The 20350-nt window shown below is 36.9% G+C and overlaps 1 protein-coding gene across 2 annotated transcripts; it reads right to left on the bottom strand.

Moving 5' to 3' along the window:
- Positions 1 to 617: 617 nt before the first annotated feature.
- Positions 618 to 19542, bottom strand: SLC25A24 (solute carrier family 25 member 24). 2 transcript variants are annotated; one of them, XM_026087852.1, is made up of 10 exons: positions 19304 to 19542; positions 13562 to 13688; positions 12939 to 13026; positions 11361 to 11472; positions 8542 to 8700; positions 7959 to 8111; positions 7052 to 7159; positions 4999 to 5166; positions 3693 to 3843; positions 618 to 3114 (listed from the first exon to the last, which is right to left on the bottom strand). In XM_026087852.1, exons 2-10 carry the CDS (start codon positions 13629 to 13631, stop codon positions 2936 to 2938), a joined length of 1188 nt encoding a protein of 395 aa, XP_025943637.1. In that variant the 5' UTR covers positions 13632 to 13688; positions 19304 to 19542; the 3' UTR covers positions 618 to 2935. The 2 variants fall into 2 exon arrangements, with proteins under 2 accessions (XP_025943637.1, XP_025943635.1); XM_026087850.1 differs by lacking the exon at positions 19304 to 19542 and adding an exon at positions 15059 to 15229.
- Positions 19543 to 20350: the final 808 nt, after the last annotated feature.

Genomic DNA, 20350 nt, shown 5'->3' on the forward strand with positions numbered 1-20350 from the left:
CAGGAATAATATTTGCAGGAGTCGGAGACAAGAAAAGCCTCCCTAATTTGTTGGCAATGATCTTTAATGTTGGAAGGATTGGTGTGAAAAACTCAAAACGAATTGTCAAAGCTGGACACTGAGAATGCTTTTAGTTGGACAGCTATGCTACACATGCAGAGTAAATTAAGCCAATTACCTTGAAAAGGTTTTATATTGATCCTTTGACAAACAAGTAAGATTAACATCAAAGCAAGATAAAGATTAAGAATAGAAGCATCAAACATGTTTGTCCTGATTATTAAGAGTTCTGCCATGCAGAATACACTGAAGCAAATCGTGGTATAATATTGTTCAATGAACAAGCAAAAATATTGAACATTTTGTAACCTTCCATTAAGGAATGAAACAGCTAGTGTCCTAATGGTATGACAAGACAATCGACTCTATGAATATTTTCCAAAATCTCAGACTAGGTTTTCAAATACCATTGTAATAGCACAGTATTGGCTACTCCCAAACTTATTTTTAGGTAAGTTGCCTTTATTCTTGACATTAAGTTGTATGTACATAGCACAGTAAAGAAAGCTGTCATCTGTCTGCCTATCAGGCCATGATAGAGATCAAGCACACTCCAGCCAGATTAAGAAACAAACATTTATTAGAAACTGGTAGTTTTATAGAGCTAAAAAAGTAAACATATGTTTCTTAATAGACAGACAAAGAATATACAATTTGAACACACAGTCATTGTAAAGGCACATAATGAAAAATTAAATTTGAATGGCTGCATCTTTTCAAGATCAGAAAACATCTCCACCATAATTTTCAATACTCATAATGGCACTTACACAATATAAACAAAATGGACCAGGTCTAGAAGATAGATGGCGCTTCAGTCATCGCTGTATCACACACGTTTGCGTATTGGTCACAGTCAAACAACAGAAACAGAACTCACAAATTCCACACAGATACAGGGGTATTGGCAGAAAGACAACATTCAGTTCAGAAAGGCTTTGTATGCATGCAAGATAATTTGGATAGAACGACTTTTTGCTTTTCAAACAAAGTGCAAAGTCCAAGGTTTCCCAAAAGATGCAGCTAAAGCTGCCACTCTACAAAATCAAATGACACATTTTATAACACAAATTCTATAGAATTGTTATGTATCAATTTACAGAGAATAAACTATAAACACAGAAGCACTGAACACAGATTTGCTAATCTGACTATTTGAAGAACATGGCTCAAAATCTTCTGTATTCGGAACACAAATCTCCAGAGTTTTTTTGTTCATTGTCCTTCTCTCCCCTCAAGGGCCCTCAAAGACTTTACAGAAATTTAGCATGAGAACAAAGTTCTTCCTACACTAACCCAATTTCAGGAAGTGGTCTAACAGAAGTGGCTTTTAGAAGGTCAAGATAAGTATAAGAGCAATCTTTGCAAATTCAGAATTAAGACACCATATAAATTGCAGAAAGCAGAACAAGTTAATTCTGCAACAGCTGTTACTCTGTCTTGGGGTTCAGGTCTGAAGGCATCTGAAACATGCCAAAACAAATGAGGAAGACACTTTGGAAATGATTATACATGAAAATACCTACTCGCTATACTGAGGAAGTGCTTCTTCGTTTTTTGACGAGTAACCGTTTCTGAAGTGCTGAAGTTCTCTGTGTATGCCGTTTGCTTCATTAACGACATGAACCCAATGGGCACGTGAGCAGCTCAACAGTTCCATTTGGTCACTCAGACAAAATGCTTCAATATTTTATGATCCCAATTTCACACAAACAGCCAGTATGCACAGTCCAGAGGACTACAAGGGAAAGAGGCTATACCTCACATTATAAACTGATAAAAACTTTACATAATAATGCAATCCGCTATTAGCTAAAAGCATGTACTTGATTTTAACCCTTTGAGTAGGGGGAAAAAAAAAAATGGAGTGTCCAAAATGAGAGAAGCAATCCTCTCCCCACAAGGCAGCCATGATGAGCTCCGAGCTCTTGACAAACGTAGTGTACTGCTCTTAACACAGCCAACACCAAATTCATTATCAGCTTAATAAGGATCCCTCACCTGTTTTTAAAGGGTAACTTGTACTTGTATGGAATGGATCCAGTAACCCAGTAACTTCTTCTATTTCTATACATTATGATCCTATAAAATGTGCACCTGTAAGCCAAAGCTTGTCATGGTTAAAGGTGCAAATATTTACAAATGCAATAAAAAGCAGGTCCAGTGAAGCAAGTTATTAAAATCACTGATTGTATCACAAAAATACCATGTAAAACCATTTGAGGTATTCCAATATCATGGAACAGCAGTTTCTCAGATTCTCATTGGTTTAAACAAAAGACAGGTCAGTCTGAATATAAAGATGTTTGCCTACATTTTAATGTGTTAGTCTGTCCTTGTTTGTACCTAAACCTAAGTTCTGAAAAAAAAAAATCTATATCAAAAAAAAAAAAAGTAGACAAAACCCCCCCACAGTACTAAGCGCTTACTTCTAGAAGTGCAAAATGTTGCCTGTGCTTGAGTATAGGCAGTGTCACAAGAAAAAAAATCACTTTTGTTTATTCAGTGTCAAGGCAGTATAGACTTCTCCTACCTTTGGTTTCATCTGATCCAAACACACAGGAAGACAAATACAAGAAAAAAGCCAATGAGTAAAATATGCATGATTTCCTGAAAAAATGAACATATTGTTGATTTAAAGACATAGTTTCTTGATTTTTTTTAATTCGGTGACATTTTAAAGTGCAATATAGGTATCTGTTAAAATTGATGAGTGAGAAATTAAGGAAGTTTTTTCCAACTTAAGGGCAAAAATAGAAGTTGCAGATCTCCCCACAGAGATCTGTCTCTAATTGTGAGAGCAGATTACTTGAGAAATTATTTCTGTTCCGGTGTTTCCAACAATATTAGAAACATCTCACCTTTTTCCTTCACTTCATGCTATTCCCAAATTCTGCTTCATTTTTTCATACACAACATAGCTGATGCTGACAGCTGGAAGCACCTTCATAAAATTAGGGGCTATGCCCCTATAAAGTCCTCGTATTCCTTCTGTAGCAATAATTCTTTGAAAGAGAGCGACCATGTTTAGCTGTGGAGCACCTTCCACTGAGGCTAGAATAAAAAGAGAGCCCATGTTATAAAGGAGTCTTAGTAATATTAGAATTCAAGCAAGCCTTAAACACCTGGGTGGTAAGCACATTACCTCCAGGCCCACTGATTCAAAACTTCTGTCCTCACATAGAAATTAGATCTCTCTTTAAAACCCAGGTATTCAAGAGATATCGATGTGCCTAAACCCCACTGAAAAGCATTAGCCACCTACATTTCTTCAGAGATGTAGGCTCCTACCCTTAGCCTGCATACAAATCTACCAAACCATTCTCACCTTTAGCAAAGTGCTCTCACACACTGTGACAGGAGCTGTATGAGTGGCACAGTCCTCAATATAACATGAATGTTACAACACAGAGAGCACTAGTATATCCATAACTTTACATTTGAATCAAGCATGATAAGGAAAAGCAGTGCTGGAGGGATGAGGAGAAGGGACTAACATAGGAAGCACTTTCCAGATAAATCCTTGGTTTTTTAAAATATATTTTTTTCTTCTCATATCCCTGCCACAACCATCCCAAGTGGTGCTATTTGATGTGACCACACTGAAACATTTCCAGTACAACAAGCCTCACCTTGAGCCTGCATGCGCGTTCTGACAAGAGCAAGAGGGTAGCTGGCTAACTGCCCACATGTGCTGGAAATAGTACCACATCCCAACAATACAAGAACACCTGGGTTAGCAGAGCTTGATGCATAGTGTTCTAGCCATGTAGTCTTTAAGAGCTGCCAAGATATAAAATTAAATAAGATATAAGACACCTGCATTCAAGACAAGTAAGAAAGATTTGTTATGGGTTCAATCCTGCAAAGCATCAAGCTCCCTACACCAGTCCTACATGCTTACTTTCAAAGTTCGCAGATATGTAATTGATCAGTGCTCAAAGTTAAGCACATGGCTAAGAACTTTAACTGGATTAGAGCAGTTGGTGCCTGGCAGAGAAATCCTTAAAAGATCCAGCCACAGCAGCATGGAGTAACAGTGTTCACGCTCTAGACCTGTTAATCCCAGAAAAGAAAAAAAGCTGTGCCACAGAGGTTGCAACAAAAAAACTTACACAGCTGGGCATGTCACCCCATGCAGAAGTAGAAGTGCAAACTGTAGAACAGAACCTCAGTAGTACTCTGAAGACGTTTGCCCAAGTAATTCTGCTGATTACTATTACTGCAATATCACAAAAAGGTTTGCCTACACCAGAAAAAAATTAGTATGTGCATCTGAACTGCTTAACAGGTTTTTAAGCAACACCCAGCACCTAAGGTAGATAAAACATGTTAGCTGGTGCAGGTGGGTGTAAGAGGGGCCAAAGTTCTCCTGAGAAGAAAGAGGGCAGTATTTTAAACTCACCACAGGAACTACATGATTGCAGCTACAAAGAGTTCTGGTGACATGCACATATATACAATCARATTACTATAATCCAATCAGAGAAAATTGTGGAAAAAAAAATATTAACAGTCATAACTGCAGGAGTAGGTAATATAATATGAATATCAGCCAGTTTTTTTAAGGCTCAAATTTGCTATAGAGTGGGTATGCTCCATGCCAACAGGGCCATGTAAATACGCAAGTATGTCATATTGCCAAAGTCCATAATCCTTCCTGATGAGTAGCTTTCTTGTTTGGTGCTACAAGAAGAAAGGACCCTTGTATGGTTAGATGAGACTGTTGCATGTAAGGGCCCATCTGTACAGGCTCTCCTCCAGGGAAGGGAAACAAGGAAAGTGTTAAAGTCTGTAGTAAGATCTAAGGAAAATTTTATTTATGTATTTTAAGTTGGAAGTAACTGTAACACTACAAGCACTTTACAAATCTGAGTAATGATACTTTTTTGTACATCAACTAATGAAAATCGCATATATTCAGTGATCTAAGCTCACCTCATAAACAGCAAGGTCAATGCCAGCATAAGGAATTATCCCCAGAATATTAGGAATATAACCTTTGTAGAAGGCCTTTACACCTTCTCTTTTTAAAATCTTCTTAGCACAGTCAAACATCCCAGAATATTGTCCTGTTTTACCCACAGCCAATCTGGTCTTTAAAACCTGAAGGAAAAAGAAAAGAGCACCCTTAATTACATATCTATTTATTAATGTGGTTTAGAAAGACAGGAAAACTAACACTGTAAATCTCTGCCTATTCAGTTATTGCCTGGAACCACTTTGTATTTTGCTACTTCAAGTCTCCTTTGTGACGACGACTGTTAAGGCTTGGTTAGCAGTAAGCTTTTTCAGGTTTTATCATTCATGCAGAATAGTATATCTTAACAAACATTAGCTTACAGCTTTTATTTAGTTAAAAAAAAAAAAGAACATGATGGAAGACAGTCTTTTTAAATTGTGTTTTACCATCTTCTTTTCCTGATTAACACAGGCAGATTTTAAATCAATTTGAAGGCATCAGCATGGACAGTAATAGCACCAGCTAAAGAACAAGCGGCAGTATTAACTTACTAGCAGATTGTACTTCTGATCTGGGAACAGCAAAACATATTAAGAAAATAATCTTTCAAAAAGCACAACCTTATGAGAGGTAATTAAGGGATACAAAGATTGCTTCTCATTATTAAAACACAGCACCTGATTAATAATGCAAATGAGTCTATAAAGCATCTTAGGACAAAAAATGAAGAAGAATATCCAAAGGAAACCACAGAGGGAATTTTCTGAGCAAGAATTTGGCCTACTTTAAAGTCTCATAAGACCGAAGCTTCCTTAGGAGTTTCCTGGTACTTTGCTTTTCTCTTTTACTCAGAAATACCCTAAAAAAAGCAATTCTAGGTCAGTATTATATCTCTGCTAGGAAAACCAGAATGCCTTCTTGTAGAATAGTTCATCCATCTCAATTGATCAGTAGAATCCAGGTGATCAACGTAACAATTCAGTTATTCCATAACTTAATACACCTCTGCACACAGAAGTTAGCTGAGATTCAATGAATCTAACTGCAAACACCTGGTCTAAAGAGAGATCACTATCACTGTTGGAAATGAAAACAGCTAGGTTTTATTCCCACTGACATTCCTCCTCATGAAAAAGATACTTAGATTGTATTTTCCCTTACTTTGAAATCTTGCTGTTGATATTGATTTAAATCCAGCCCAAATGTACATTCCAGTAATTTGCACAAAAAGAAAAACTTTGTGGAGAAACAGCAATAAACGAAGTATGTTCTACCTCCATTTAAAAAACACAGGGCATAAAATAGCTACTCTATAGCAATCAATATAGTAAGAGTAGTTAAACTGCAACATAAATAATACCACATACATATATGTTCTGCAGAGGAAATAGAGCATTTAATCCACCAAGCTGTAGCTGTTTTGTCAAACATAGCTGTTTTACACTCCCTCCACACAGACCACCTAATCTGACCTAGCTTCCAATCACCATACAACAGAACTTTATCAATTCTGCTACAGACAAGACCTTTCCTTGCCTACATACATAGTGGGAATAAGATTTAAGCCCAGTTTAGAAAATAACTTGAGTATGTACTTAATTTTAAATGTGTTCCTGGTTTTCATTTCCTGAACTAGGTTTTAAAGCCATATTTAAACATTGATCTGAATAGAGATTTTCTTGAATTGCAAATTTCAAGTGCAGTCATCACATAACATAATAATCTAATTTCTGGTTCATGCACAGAGAGAAAAGACACCATTACCTAAATCCCCAGTAACTTTTAAGAAATAAGTTTAAATTAAAAAGGACAGCCAAATAGATACARAAGTGACAGGTATCAATAATGTACTACGTTTCAGAACACCCACTAGTGAAATCCTGAAAGAGTAAGTCTCCAAAGTAAAAATAAGTGTGAGGAAATAGGCACTATTCCTACAATACTTTCAAGACTAAAATGGGTTTTACTCTGGAAATCAACTGGACATTTGCCAGTTTCTCCTATGCGAGCAGATCCTCTGTTACTTACCTCCATGGGATAAATAGAAGTTTGTGCTGTTGCCCCAGCCAAAGAACCAGATATAAATCTTTCAGTGGTGCCTAACTTTCCGTCATCCTTACTTAGGATCTTCTTATACTGTGTAGACAAAATATGTAAAACAAACATCATGTGCTTCTCTAGGAGAAGCATGAATTAACATAAGAGGCAGAAATACAGTAAAAAATGTCTTTTCAAGCTGTATTATAAGCATTTACTAATCTGTCATTCAATCTTGCAATACCCCAATATTTACTTGACTTGTTGTTGCTTCTTTTTTCAATACTAGTATAGAGACATGCAATATGTTATTTAGTCTTACTTGAGGCTCTAGCAAGACCTGCAGAACAAAATCAAAGATCAGTTAACTACATTAAAACTGGAGTTCATTTTCCAAAGGAGGATTAGGCCTTAATGTGCTATGTAAAGCTGATTCAGAGGTAAATATAACTCTGAAATCCAGGGTTAGGGAATCTTATATAGCACAATGACATCTGACCTAAAAAGAATCCAGTATAAGTCGGACTAGCATAACATAATCAAATTTTAAGTTGTTACCACTTTGAAACAAAAATCGATATATTTATGCAATATAGTTAGGCAGACTGGAGGACAGTTTAATATCTATGACAGTTTTAGTTTCTTATTTACAGTGTTTATCATATAATAGTAAAATCTGCCTACTATTAAATAGTCTATTAACAGAAAAATTAGACTATTTTAAATCTGATGAAAGTCACTCTAAACTAGTGTGACAAAATCTCCATCCATGGTAAGACCTCCCACATATTACAACTGTGCAAATGATGAACAGTGAGTATGATATAGTATTTAATTTACTATTATTTTCATTTAGTTATTTTCAATTATTAATTGCCTTACCAATTTAGCATCCTACCTGTTCATAAGCCCAGAACTTAATAGCTGTTTCAGGAGCTATTTTCACAACATTTACACCATTTCCTCTCCAAAGAGATCGGACACCACCTTCTTTCACCATCTGTTTAAAACCACTGGCTATATTCATTTTGTTCGATTTTGAACCATGAACCTAAAAAAACAAACCAAGACAAAAACAAACCACAGTAAGGAGCACTGCTCTGATCAGAAAGTAAAACTCATCATTATTTAAGTAGCCTGTCATTGCTTAAATAAATCCACCAGCAAAAACACATCCCCTATCGACAAAAATCTTACTTTAGTGGCACAAGTACCATAATATTTTGTTTACATTTTTGCCATTATCAGAGTGGAAAAGACACTTTTAGAAGAATAGGGCATCAATCCGTAGATCACTATATCTACCTTTAGGTAGTTATGAATCAAGTGCAACATAAAACAAGATACAGAAATTATAAAGACATAATTGGACCTTCTCTAGAATTTAGATGTGTATTTGGCCATCAGTTTTCCATAAGAGCTCTCTGTAAGAGCTGAAATAATATACTGGAACCTAAAATGTTCTTAAACGTTGCACCTACCTGCATTATCACTTTAAGACGATCTAATGGTGCTGTACCTGTTCGAGACACAGCACCAGCCACTCCTCCTGCCAGCAGCTGTTTCCACCACTGTCCAGTCTTTTTCTCTTCTTCTGTGAACTCATCTGGAATAGTCAAACTATCGCCTATATCCAACACCTATCAGGACCCAAAGCAAAGACGTGCAAATAACTATCCCATTTCATTGTCTCAATTTTATCAACAGTTCTGATTCCAATTAATCAATCATCTAAGAATATACAAGTAAAATGCTAGTAAAAAAACAAAAAAACACTAATTCACATTCTATAAACTTGCTATTGATTTCTACTACTATTTAACAAAGAACTATTTTGTAATGACTTCTATGCAGACACACTGAGTAAAAATGTCGCAGACCCACCATTTCAAATACTGCACTATCATCATTAAAAATTGTGACAAATACCTCTTGAGTACGGTCCAAGCAAAGACATTTTGTCATGTTCTGTAAGCCTTTTCAGCCAGCGCTAAAGCTCAAATGCTTACATGTTACTGCTAACCTTTCACCAGACAGTCTTCTGGGATTAGTTTGATAATCTCTGAAGGATTAAGAAATTTCTCTCTAATGGTAATTTACTCATATACATATGTTTTTTCTGCCATATTAAAATAACATTGTTATGGCTGATATATCAGAATAAATATTCAATTTCCAGTGACTGCTGTGTATTAACTTACAAAAGGACTAATTTTACTAATCTATTATAACATTTCGTATCATTAGTTACTCTGAAAATTTAACTGAATAAAAATCAGTAATGTAAGTCTGAAATTTCATTAACAGGTGCATGTTTGCATTACCATTCAACTTGATCAGTGAAGAACATTGTTACAGGCCTTAGTAATAAAACTAAGAAATAAGACAACGTAATTTTATGTATTACTTAAACATAGCCTTTCTTCATGTAATTCATAGCCATAAATTAGAAAAATTATACCACAGATAGCAAGCCAATATTACAAATAAATTAAACATTTAAAGAGGCAAGAATATTTTATTAATTGATAAAAAGTACTGACCAGGAAGTGTGTTAAGTGACAAACTCCTTTTTACTACTGCCAATTTAAAATTTAGACACTACTTCCCATTTATGCAGAGTTCCCTATCTGTAAAAGTAGAAGGAATACTGTTTTGCCCATTTGGACCACAAGAACTGCAGGATGCAGATTATACATATAGCCACTGCACAAACAGGAAAGGCCCCAACTCTTCTGGATATTGAATATAAAACAGATTAAAGGATTTTCCAATTAGTCTTTCTGACATTCATGGCTTCCAAATAAGGTGCTGTAAGTTAGTCAACCACAAATAGAGTCAATTAATCAAAAGATTAATCACAACTTTCAAAAATACGCTTACAGATATTAAACATATCTGCCAGAGTTTAAGCCTTGTGTCTACAGGGCCCTAAGAGCAACTCTTAATACCATGACCAAAAAGAAAAAAAAAAGAAAAAAAAAAAAAAAAAGGAGACAGACAGAAAATTAATGCTACATTTGGGGATTTTATAACAGAAACACCACAGCTACCAACTCATAATACTTCTATGCCAATGTAGCTTTCTACTCAGAAGAGTCTGACAGCAATTAAAATTTCACAATAAAAACAGAATTCAAAGACAGCCCAGTGTGTGAGGCCCCACATCTGCTGTTATCTGAAACACCAGCTGTGCTACTGTATAGCTGGATTTTGGCTTGCTGTGATAACTCCGTTGTCAGCTGACTGCAACATGCAAAGATCACAAGAGACTTCTAACCTCATTCCTTGGGGGTAACCAAGGACATTCCATAATAACAGAAACAGATCTCATATTTAAATACAAAAAATATTATTAATTACAGAACTCGGGCATTTTTCACTAAACAAGCTGGGACCAGGACTATCTGATCTCACAGAAGTGCTCCAGTTGTTTTCCCCAGAAAACAGGGAGCTCCCTTTTGGCAAGCATCTCCTCTGAAACAGGGCTGGGCAGTGTGAAMCACTCAAAGCTGTCAGGTCTCATAAGCCACTTTTTATTATGGAAAGGCTGACTGATCCCTGAAGATATAAATGGTCTTACTATATTTGAAGAAATCTGTCTTTACCTGCTTTATGTATTACTCCAATCATCTACAGGAAGGATATTTAGCAGCGAAGACTACTATTATTGGTTGAGAGTTTACTTACTATTTGTTCTCATAAGTCAATCGCTGTAAGGTGATAAGCACTCCATTCAGTAGTGACTTGAAAAATTTCTCTGGACAGGGGACAGCCTATTGCTATAGATTCTAATCATTCTTGAATGAAGTTCTACAGCACAAACGAGCATATGAGAACAYGAGCACATAAAATCATCAGTAAAGAAACTGGCGATTTTATGGTAATGATAATATAATAATATAAATGCAATTGCTGAACTAACATAAGAAACAGTTAAAACGCTCCTGTAATTTGTTTCAACAAATAAAAATGTATTGTAATGTAAAGAAAGGATTTAATACTGTGGTTAGTATTGTTTTGTGGAATATCTCTAAAGGAAGAAAGGACTCCTTCCTTCCTAACCCCAACTGTTGAGGAGATTTGGACCAAGGAAGAGTTCTTGTTCAGAACAAGCTCACACCATGCTATACGACTTGTACATGGGAAAGCACAAAGAAGTGAAAAGGAAAACAAACCTTTTTAATACAGATACACTTGAAATGTAACAATTATGAAGCCGTTATACTCAATACTGAAAATTATTCCAGCAGAGATGGATTTAAGAGCTGCACTAGAATTAAAATAAATTTGAACTTACAGTGGAATGTTTCCAATATCGAATTATTTCTTCAATGTCTGTAGCTGGGTTAAACATAAAATGATCTCTCCACTCATTCCAGTCTACCGTCATTGTCCCATCAGCATCAATACTGAAAGAGATAAAACAAAAACAGGTAAAGAAACAGTGGCAGGGTTGGGGGGTTGTTGTTGTTGTTGTTATTTTTTTAATCTATGCAATTTATCAGTGATAAATGACTGTAGATTCCATATTGTGACTTCAAAGCTGAATCTGCCATGTTTTTTCACTACTATGCTTTTCTGATCTGAATGCATCTAACATGTTCTATTTAGAACTGTAATATAACACTTCATTCCACCAACATTTGTAGCCTTTGATTCAGAAAATGAGATAAGACATTCCCCTCCAGGATGATGCTCAGCTAGTGACTAGACTTTCTACCACTTGAGAATGGAGAGAGTACAGGAGAATTTCTATAAAGGAACCACTGAAGTCACCAACAACCTTTCAGAGTTATAATTCCATTCTTCAACTATTCTATTCYACTGAATGCACACAATAAGGAACAAAAAACTTATTCTACTCCTGTTCATAAAACCCAGTAACAGACAGACTTCACTGGGTAGGTCAGACAGATCAGTCTGCACTCTTCCAACCTTAAATATTCCAACATCTTCTACCCAGTCAGACATAAGGGGGTGAGGGAGGGCAGGTGGTGTAAGGGTCATCTTGGGGGTGGGGAAGGATCCTTTCGCTATTGTGGGAAAGGTTTACCAAAGGCGTACTCTTGCAATCCGACATAAAGCTCAGATGACTTGACAGAGAACCAGGCCGGCAGGGCTGCTGAGGAAAGACTGACCCAGACTTTTGTAAGGACAGGACAGTGCCATCCAAACCCCGTCAGATGGACCCCTTGTCCATCACATACATCTCCAGAGAGGCATCACAGCCCCATGAATACAAATTGTTAACATCTAGTCACTTTACCTGTAACTTTCCCATTTTGTATGTCAGAGGACAAAGTTCACATTAGAACAGGCAATAAGTTGTTCTTGATCACAGTTTCAGCTGAGGCCTCCTAACACTAAAACAATTCCTATCATTTGACAAAATGATTAAATAATGAGAAGAGTTATTCTGTTAGAATGTAGGCTTCAAGCCCTGTGAACCTACACAGTGCAGTCCTCAAACAGTAGATTTGATGGAAGTGTTACTTTTTTCAGGTTTGCGTTTGTTTGTTTTTTAAACACAAGAGCCAATTCTTCAGCTGCAATATCCAAGGAAAGCAAGGAATATTCTTACCATTAAGCCTGAGGATTACTGCAGAATCCTAGAGCTTTCACCATAAACAGGAGAGTCTGAAACCACAGCGAAYTTTTTTTTTCTTTTTTAAAAGACTTTACAAATCAATTATGTATTCAGGTACAAATGAAGCATTTCAATACAGACTCTCTCCTAAATCATCTAAGAATAAATGTACTTTAGTCTGCCTTGTTCAGTAGTCTTTTAACTCTGTATTAGAAAAAACATACTTATGAAAAATACAAGGAAGAATATACAAGCTCAAAAACACTTTAAGAAACAATAATTCCTGACCTTTGCAGGATCTTTTCTGCCTGTTTTTCTGAAATGTTTATACCCAGTATCTTGAGTGACTGGACAACTTCTGATGCTTCGATTTTGCCTTAGAAGATTTAAAGAAAGAAGACATATTTAAAACATGGAGCTTAACACACTTAGCACTTTGGAGCTCACTAAATTCCATTATATGACAATTACAAAATAGCACAGAGCATTTAAAAGAAATTTAAACAGAGATGATTTTGATCATCTGTTACAAGGATGGAGCAAAGGTAAGTACATTAAAATCATGCAACCAAATGAGATGCAAACATCCAGTGAGATAACAACTAGGAAAAAAAAAAAAAAAAAACTTTAACAGATAATTAGAAACTTCCTCATAGTTTCTTCATCTGGGGAGCAAAGGTTCTCAGGTCAACAGACCTGGAGGACACAAAAAGAGAAAAAAGACTAAATCATTTTATAATTATTTCAATCTACCATGAACAATCATAATTATGTTCTTATTAAGGAAAACAAAGGTTCCATATTTGCAAATTTTGTCTTCTGTTTAGAAAAGAATACAAATGAAGGTGACAACTTCTAATGCATAATTCCTTCAAATATCATTTGAACAAATAAAATAAAACAAGACATACCATCATTGTTTTTGTCCAGGCTCTTAAACGCCAGTTTCATTTTTTTCTCATGATCTTTGAGATACTGCATAAATTCTTCAAAATCTAGCTGCCCATCCTGGTTAGTATCTCCAGCTTTAAAAATTTTCTGTTGGGAGAAAATTAGACATTTGACTTTTCCAAATTATGGCAGGTCACAAAATAAAAACAGCATGGTACAGCCCAGGCTTAAAAACAAAGTGTCATACTGGTCAGTTTGGGGAGGAAGGCAGTGTCAAATCAGGAAAACACCTAAGCCTACACTTCAGGGCTATATTTTGTTTCCAAATTTTAAACATATTCTTACTGCTTTCATAAAAAAGAGAAAACACACAGCAGCAAAGAGATTTAGAAAAGCATTATTTAGTGTTTCCATAGCTTTTCTATTCAAAGAACACACATTTTCTTACAAGTGCTGGCAAGCTGCACCTACAGGTATCCTATCTTTTGCAAAGGAGGGAGTGGGACACGACAAAACCATGAAAGAGACCAACTTTAATCCTGTAACTTTTCTGGTTGCACATGAAAACTACAATATGCCAGACAAATTAAACAAATATGGTCTTGCCTATCCTCTTTAACCTAGTGGCTTATTACTTCTGAATTAGAAAGATAATGCAAATAGCAGTTAACTGTTTAATTGCTGACCAAACAATACAATGGTCTTGTCTGACTAGCACTTCCACCTCCCAGAGTTTGGGCAGGTAGCGCTTTCTCCTTTACAAGACTAATGCCCTGACTAAAACCTAACTGTATTTCCCCTTCAGCAGTTCTGTTATCTTCCATCTTCGCATCAGTGCTTCCCAGTAGCTGTATTGCAGGTAAGAAACACCTACTTATAAAATTAACCACGAGTTTAATACAGGGCACACAAGTTGCTAGCACAGCAGGAAACAAATCTGAAATACAGACTAGGGTTGTGGCCCAGCTGCCTAGGTACGCGCTCTTCATTCATCTCCACAGCATCAGATACCTTAGCATCTTGATATCTGAACATCTACTTTAAAAAGGAGAAATTGCAGCAACCACACAGAGCAGCAGTCCCTAACTACGGAGGTATGTCTTCCTCAAAAGCAAGGCTCTGAGAAGAGTGAAGCCCAGGCTAACAGGCTCTGCAGGATTTGTTAGCTTGGGCTTCAGGCCAGCGCAAGGGCTGCTACACGCAGGGAGGGCTGTGGGGAAAGCAGCAGGGATGAGGCACAGCATGGCAGCACTGCTCTGGCGGGCACCCTCCATGTCCTCTCACGTCTCCCCAGATCTGCCATCTTCGAGGGACGTGGAAGCACAGCAGGTCTGGCAGAACATCGGCGATGGGGAATCCACCCCATATCCCTGCTCTAGGGCATAAAGTCTATGGGGAAATTATGCCCCATCTCTTCACGTGGCATCAGTTCCTGTGTTTTCTTTTCCCTCAGTGTGTGAAATCTTAAGGGGATAGCATACTCTACAAGAGTTGTTCTTGGTGGATAGAAGACTAACCTGAGAGCAGGATTTGTTCTTTAATTTGCAAGAAGTTTCAGAGCACTTCATGGTACATCTAGAGCCTATGCTGAAGAGCCTTCCAAACATTTTCTATGTTACACAGACTGCTTTGCACAGTTGCAGCTTCTGAATAAAATACAACTCTCGGAATTTGCATGGTTATTGTCATGTACAAAATTTTTTTTTTAAATCATTCGCTTACTTCACTGTAATTAGTATAAAAATGCTCAAATAAAAAAATGAATCCTCAAAGAACACAAAGTCTAGCCCAGAAACTGAATACAGAGAAAGCTGAAAACCACCATGCATTTGTTGAAGGTGTCTGAAAAATCAGAAACAACTAAATATATGTTGCCTCCTTTATCTTCCCTATCCCTTTAATAGAAGAAGGTCTACTTTAATATTTAATCTCAAAAAAACAAAATTCATAAGACTATCATAGAGCTCTCAATGGAAGGGGGGAGGATTATATGGTACTTCACAGTGAAATAAGAAGGAGAAAAATATTTCTGCAGTGCTGTTCTTAATGTACCAGTAAGTCCAGAATATTTGTATTGTTGATTTAAAAAAAAAAATACCCACAAAATCTTATCAATCCAGTTTCATCTAATGCCCTTGCCAGTTCGGTTAGGGCTATTCAGAATTTCCCATTATATAAAAACAGCTTATGTTTATACAGCTGTATGGATGGATTCCTTATCATGACCTTCTAATAAGAAATGCTAACAGATTAAATTAGAAWCCAACTCAAGTCAGAAGAGAGTCCCTACTTCAAAGACACTGCAATCTCAATCCATGTTGTTCTGTGTGTGCACTGCACCTCACGCCACAGGATCCTAGCGTCTTCTGGGACTTGCATGAGCTACCGAGAAATGGTAACTTATGGGGAGTCACATAAATATTTTGAGTGAATTCTGATCAGAATGAATTGTTCCTATTCCCTACTGCTACCTGAAATACCCAGATGAAAATATAGAACAAGGGAAGTGTTGTTCTGGCTCACGGCTATGACAAAACATTAACTAAATTCCAATTACAAAATYTCTGTTGCTGAGGATGATGTGAGCCAAATAAAATGGAAATTCCTGGGAGGTTTACAGAGCTAGCAATTAGTGTGCAATAGGGGGTGCCTTTCATTTTACCTGCCAAATGAGAGGATTTTATTTATATGGCAAGAATTAGAAAAGGATAAGCACAAACCTGCTCTCCATTCCCCACTTTTGTTTTTAGCTATTTTCCAAACTTCAAGCCAGTCTCAATCACTCTCAGTGCTGCAGAACAGAAGTGATAGGGAACAAAAAGGTACACGTTTCCTCAGCAGGCACATTCATTTTGCTCACATTACAAATTAAAAGCTCATATAAATGCTCTATAAAGTGTACCTTTGCTTGGGTGTTAAAGTTCCAGATTAAAACCAGTAATTTGCAAGTTTGTGGAATATGCAGGAGCACTCATAGGGTCTTGCCTTCCACTCAGCAGGCAGAAATCACCTCTTAGGGTGTTATATATTCCACGGGCATAACTGGTAGGAAGACACTCACTTGCATCTGTGGGGAGCCTGAAACAGTAACTCCCAAATGCAAACTGCCTTTCATAGCATCATATAGGTTGGAAGGGACCTCTGGAGATCATCTAGCCCAAACCATTGCTCAAAGGTGGTCTAATTAGACCAGGTTGCTCAGGGCCGTGTCCAGTTCAGTCCTTAACAGCTGCAAGGATTGAAATTCCCCAACCTCTCTGGGCAACCCATTCCAGTATTTGACCATCCTCACTTCATTTTAGTAAGGAATCACTCTGCTGTTCTGCATTTAATATACTACAAGATACCAGATTTTGCATATCTATAACCATTTGTCACTTTGCCATTTCCTTGTTCACCAACTTCTCTGATGGAGATTTAGATGCATTTAAGCGTAGGCACCCTTGCAACAATAGAGCAGGAACCAAATTAGATTCTGGTCCTTGCTTGGACGTCCTGGGAAACAGAGATGTTTAATGTGCCTGGCACATAACCTGCCATTTCTCATTACAAAATTTGTACAGGATCACCACACCTTTACATAGATCCAACCCCAAGAGAAAAAAATATTTTTCCAAGGTGTGCAATTTCTTCTCTCATTGTCTGAGAACTTTAAACCAAAGCAATAAAGATAATCCACTAGACACAATGATATGGTGACCATACTAAGAACCACTAATTACTGACAGAATTAGGAAGACAGAGTYTAGATGATCTTTCCTTTTAACACCATCAGGCTTCCCACATTCTGACTGCGCTGACCTATTTGTGTCAAGACACTGCTTCCCTCCTCCCCCCCCCCTTTTTTTAATTAAAAAAAACCCTGCTACTTTTGTTCTTTTCTGCTGCGTAGTTTAAGACAGCTGCTTTCACAGCCCTGCACAGCAAGGCAACTCCAATCAGAAATGCCACAGGTAGACCGAAAAAAGTTTTATTTCAAAAATGTATTGTAAAAAAGATGGCTGCAGTATTGAATTCCTACTTCTCAAGAAGTCATCCACTACCTCTACTTTTCTGAATTTAGCTGTGTAAAGCTACACCAGATCCGTTGACAAAAACCAGGAAAGTTACAGAGAGGTATTATATATATCTAAAAATTCTGATCCCAATAACTGGCCTGAAGAATTATTAGATTACTCTGCAACAAAGTTATGAATTTTCACACATTCATAGCTACAATATAAAGACAGAGAATACATGACACTGGAAATCTTTATGTTTTTATCTAGACTTTTCTTTTAAATTCCCAACAGTTTAATTTTTATATATTACTTAAAGCCATTATTTTTTATTGTATGCAAGATTTCACAATCACACTTTGGTTACAAAGCTTAACTGTATGTGAACAGTGGGGCTGCTTAACACAAAGAACAAATCATTAGCTCATTATTTCAGCTAATTACTACAATTTGAAGAATGCTTAAAAGGAAGGGGTCCATCAAGAAGTCACTCGGCATGTCTGGTTTTCTATCATGTTATCTACAGGACGTGCAAGTAAAAAGGAACAACACTTAAAGACTCGTAATTGGTGTAATCAGTAACTCATTCTATAATCTATGACTAGAGCTCTAAAGGGCACAGTTGCAAGTATTGCATAGCATCATGTTTAGGGACATTCAGAAATTTCACATTTTCTTTTAAAACTAGAGGTACTATGTACAAAGCCAGTCATRCCACTCCCTTCTCCTCTTCTCCCCTTTTCTACTCCTGCCATCTCCACCTCCAAAAGAATTACTGGTATACTCATTTACATAGACCTGCACTCTAGACTTAAAACTTACCGGAAGCCAAATGCAGTCACAGTTCAAGTATATGCATCTCCTCTCTATCAGATACATACCCTCCAATACAAAAACTAATGCGGTCCTCATCCTATTTCTGGCAAGATGCAAATTTATTAATCATATYAACGATAAAACTGAAACCCACGACTGAGTAAATATGACTAAACCCATCTTGTCACACTAAAACAGCAGAGAGAGAAATCCAACACAAAGCGAAAGTGCCTGAGGATACGTCCCTACAACATCACCCCAATCAATGAGTCCACATAACACACTAACAAAACAGACTGCTACTTAAGCTCAAGCATTTCTACACAGTGCTTCATTGTGAGCAAAACGGGCATTTGCACTACCTCCAAAGACCTCCCAATTTATCTGCATGTTGCATTCATATTTATTCCCTTTCCTCCTAAAGGATACTACCAACATTTGAACAATATCCAAGCATATTCTTTAAACCTGCCATCTGTCACAGACAGAAGTTAAGAGAGCCAGGTATATATAAAGTAACCGATGTTTCCACCAGCTGGAGACCTTTTCTTCGCCCTAAGCACCACTGTTTCTTACAGCATGAAAGGGCTAGCAGCGGTCTTTCCATTGGCTCATTTCAGGAGACAGAATCTCTGTAAAATGAGCCTAAAAAGGAAGGGACGCAAGCCTCACCAGTATGCCCTCCAGCGTGCCTTGCAGAAGCTGCTCCTTCAAGAGCTGGATAAACTCTCTCAACTCATGACTATGAATTAGAAGCTTAAAGATTCCAGGAATCTGAAACAGCCTAAATGGGCAACACAAACTATCCTTCATATCTTCATTCAACATTCCCTGCAAGTTACACGGATAACTCCCGACTTTGAACATACTTGGTAGGCTGCCTTTTCTGTTAAATAAGGCTACTCTACTACAGAGGCATCCCCACCTTAACTAGATTTACCAGTTTACCTTGGATTTTCACCTGGGACACACTACTGGCTTAAGATGGTGCTTTAGCAAGGCGTTTCAGTAGGTGGTAACATCACCGAAATCGGGAGTAAAAAAACTCGTTAAGGCCTCTGGTAACAGTAAGAGATCTTCCAGGGCTGGGGGTTCAGGTTCCCATATTCGGTGCCTGGCATTCTTGTAGCTTGCAGCAACAAGAGGAAGAATTGCAATCATTCACTGTATCCTGCCACTGTTAAAAAAAAAAAAAACAAAAAAACAAAAACACCCTATTGCTCCCCAGTCAGTACTAAAAAATTCATTTTCCTTCCTTTGATGTTTAAAACATTATGAAAATGAACTTATTACATTCATCTTCCTCTTTCATATGGAGAATTAGGGACTACTGTACATGTCAGTTAAATGAAAAGCTTTGGGATTTTACACATTAAAATCAAATAACAAGTCAACATGTTATTTACAACTAATTTCAAAATTAAGTCTCCAAAATTAAACATTAAATAACTATTATGACCTGAAAAGCAAAGTTTAAAGGAACAACATGGTGCCAGCTTTCAACATTCATGTGACATGACATTTGTTTTGGTAAAAAGTTGAAGATGCCTTTCTACTCTAAACCTATAGTACCAGTTTTTGGTGTACTATTAAAGTGAGAGAAAGCTTCATTTCACATAGAGAATGGCACCAAGAGACACGACAGAGCAGAAGCTTACAAAGCTGTGAAACTATAGCAGTATCTATCATTATTTTCTAACCTAGTATCTACCTGTCTAATATCTAACAGAAATTATATCACGTATAATATAATTTCCAAGTGTAGCTATTGTATGTTCAAAACGCTTCCCGTGTTTCCTTTGTCAAAGAAGTTGCTGAAGTAAACGGTGCTTTTTACATCTTTTTAGCCAAACTACAATAAAATGAAGGGGCTTCAGTTATTTTGCTCTATGAGCCTCTAGTTTTGCCATGTCTCATACCAAGGGAAGTTACTGGATCTAAGAAGTGCAAAAGTCATAATAAAACAATACRAGAAATATACAAGGACATACTGAG

The sequence above is a fragment of the Apteryx rowi genome, unplaced genomic scaffold (assembly GCF_003343035.1).
Source record: "Apteryx rowi isolate R43461 unplaced genomic scaffold, aptRow1 scaffold_74, whole genome shotgun sequence".
Classification (NCBI taxonomy): Eukaryota; Metazoa; Chordata; class Aves; order Apterygiformes; family Apterygidae; genus Apteryx; species Apteryx rowi.

Coding starts and splice junctions, on each gene's coding strand:
- SLC25A24 (XM_026087850.1), bottom strand. CDS start 15,148: ATGTTTGGAAGGCTCTTCAGCATAGGCTCTAGATGTACCATGAAGTGC. Junction 3,844..4,998: donor TTGACCTTGCTGTTTATGAG/GTGAGCTTAGAT, acceptor ATATCTTGGCAG/CTCTTAAAGACTACATGGCT. Junction 3,115..3,692: donor AACGCGCATGCAGGCTCAAG/GTGAGGCTTGTT, acceptor TTTTTATTCTAG/CCTCAGTGGAAGGTGCTCCA.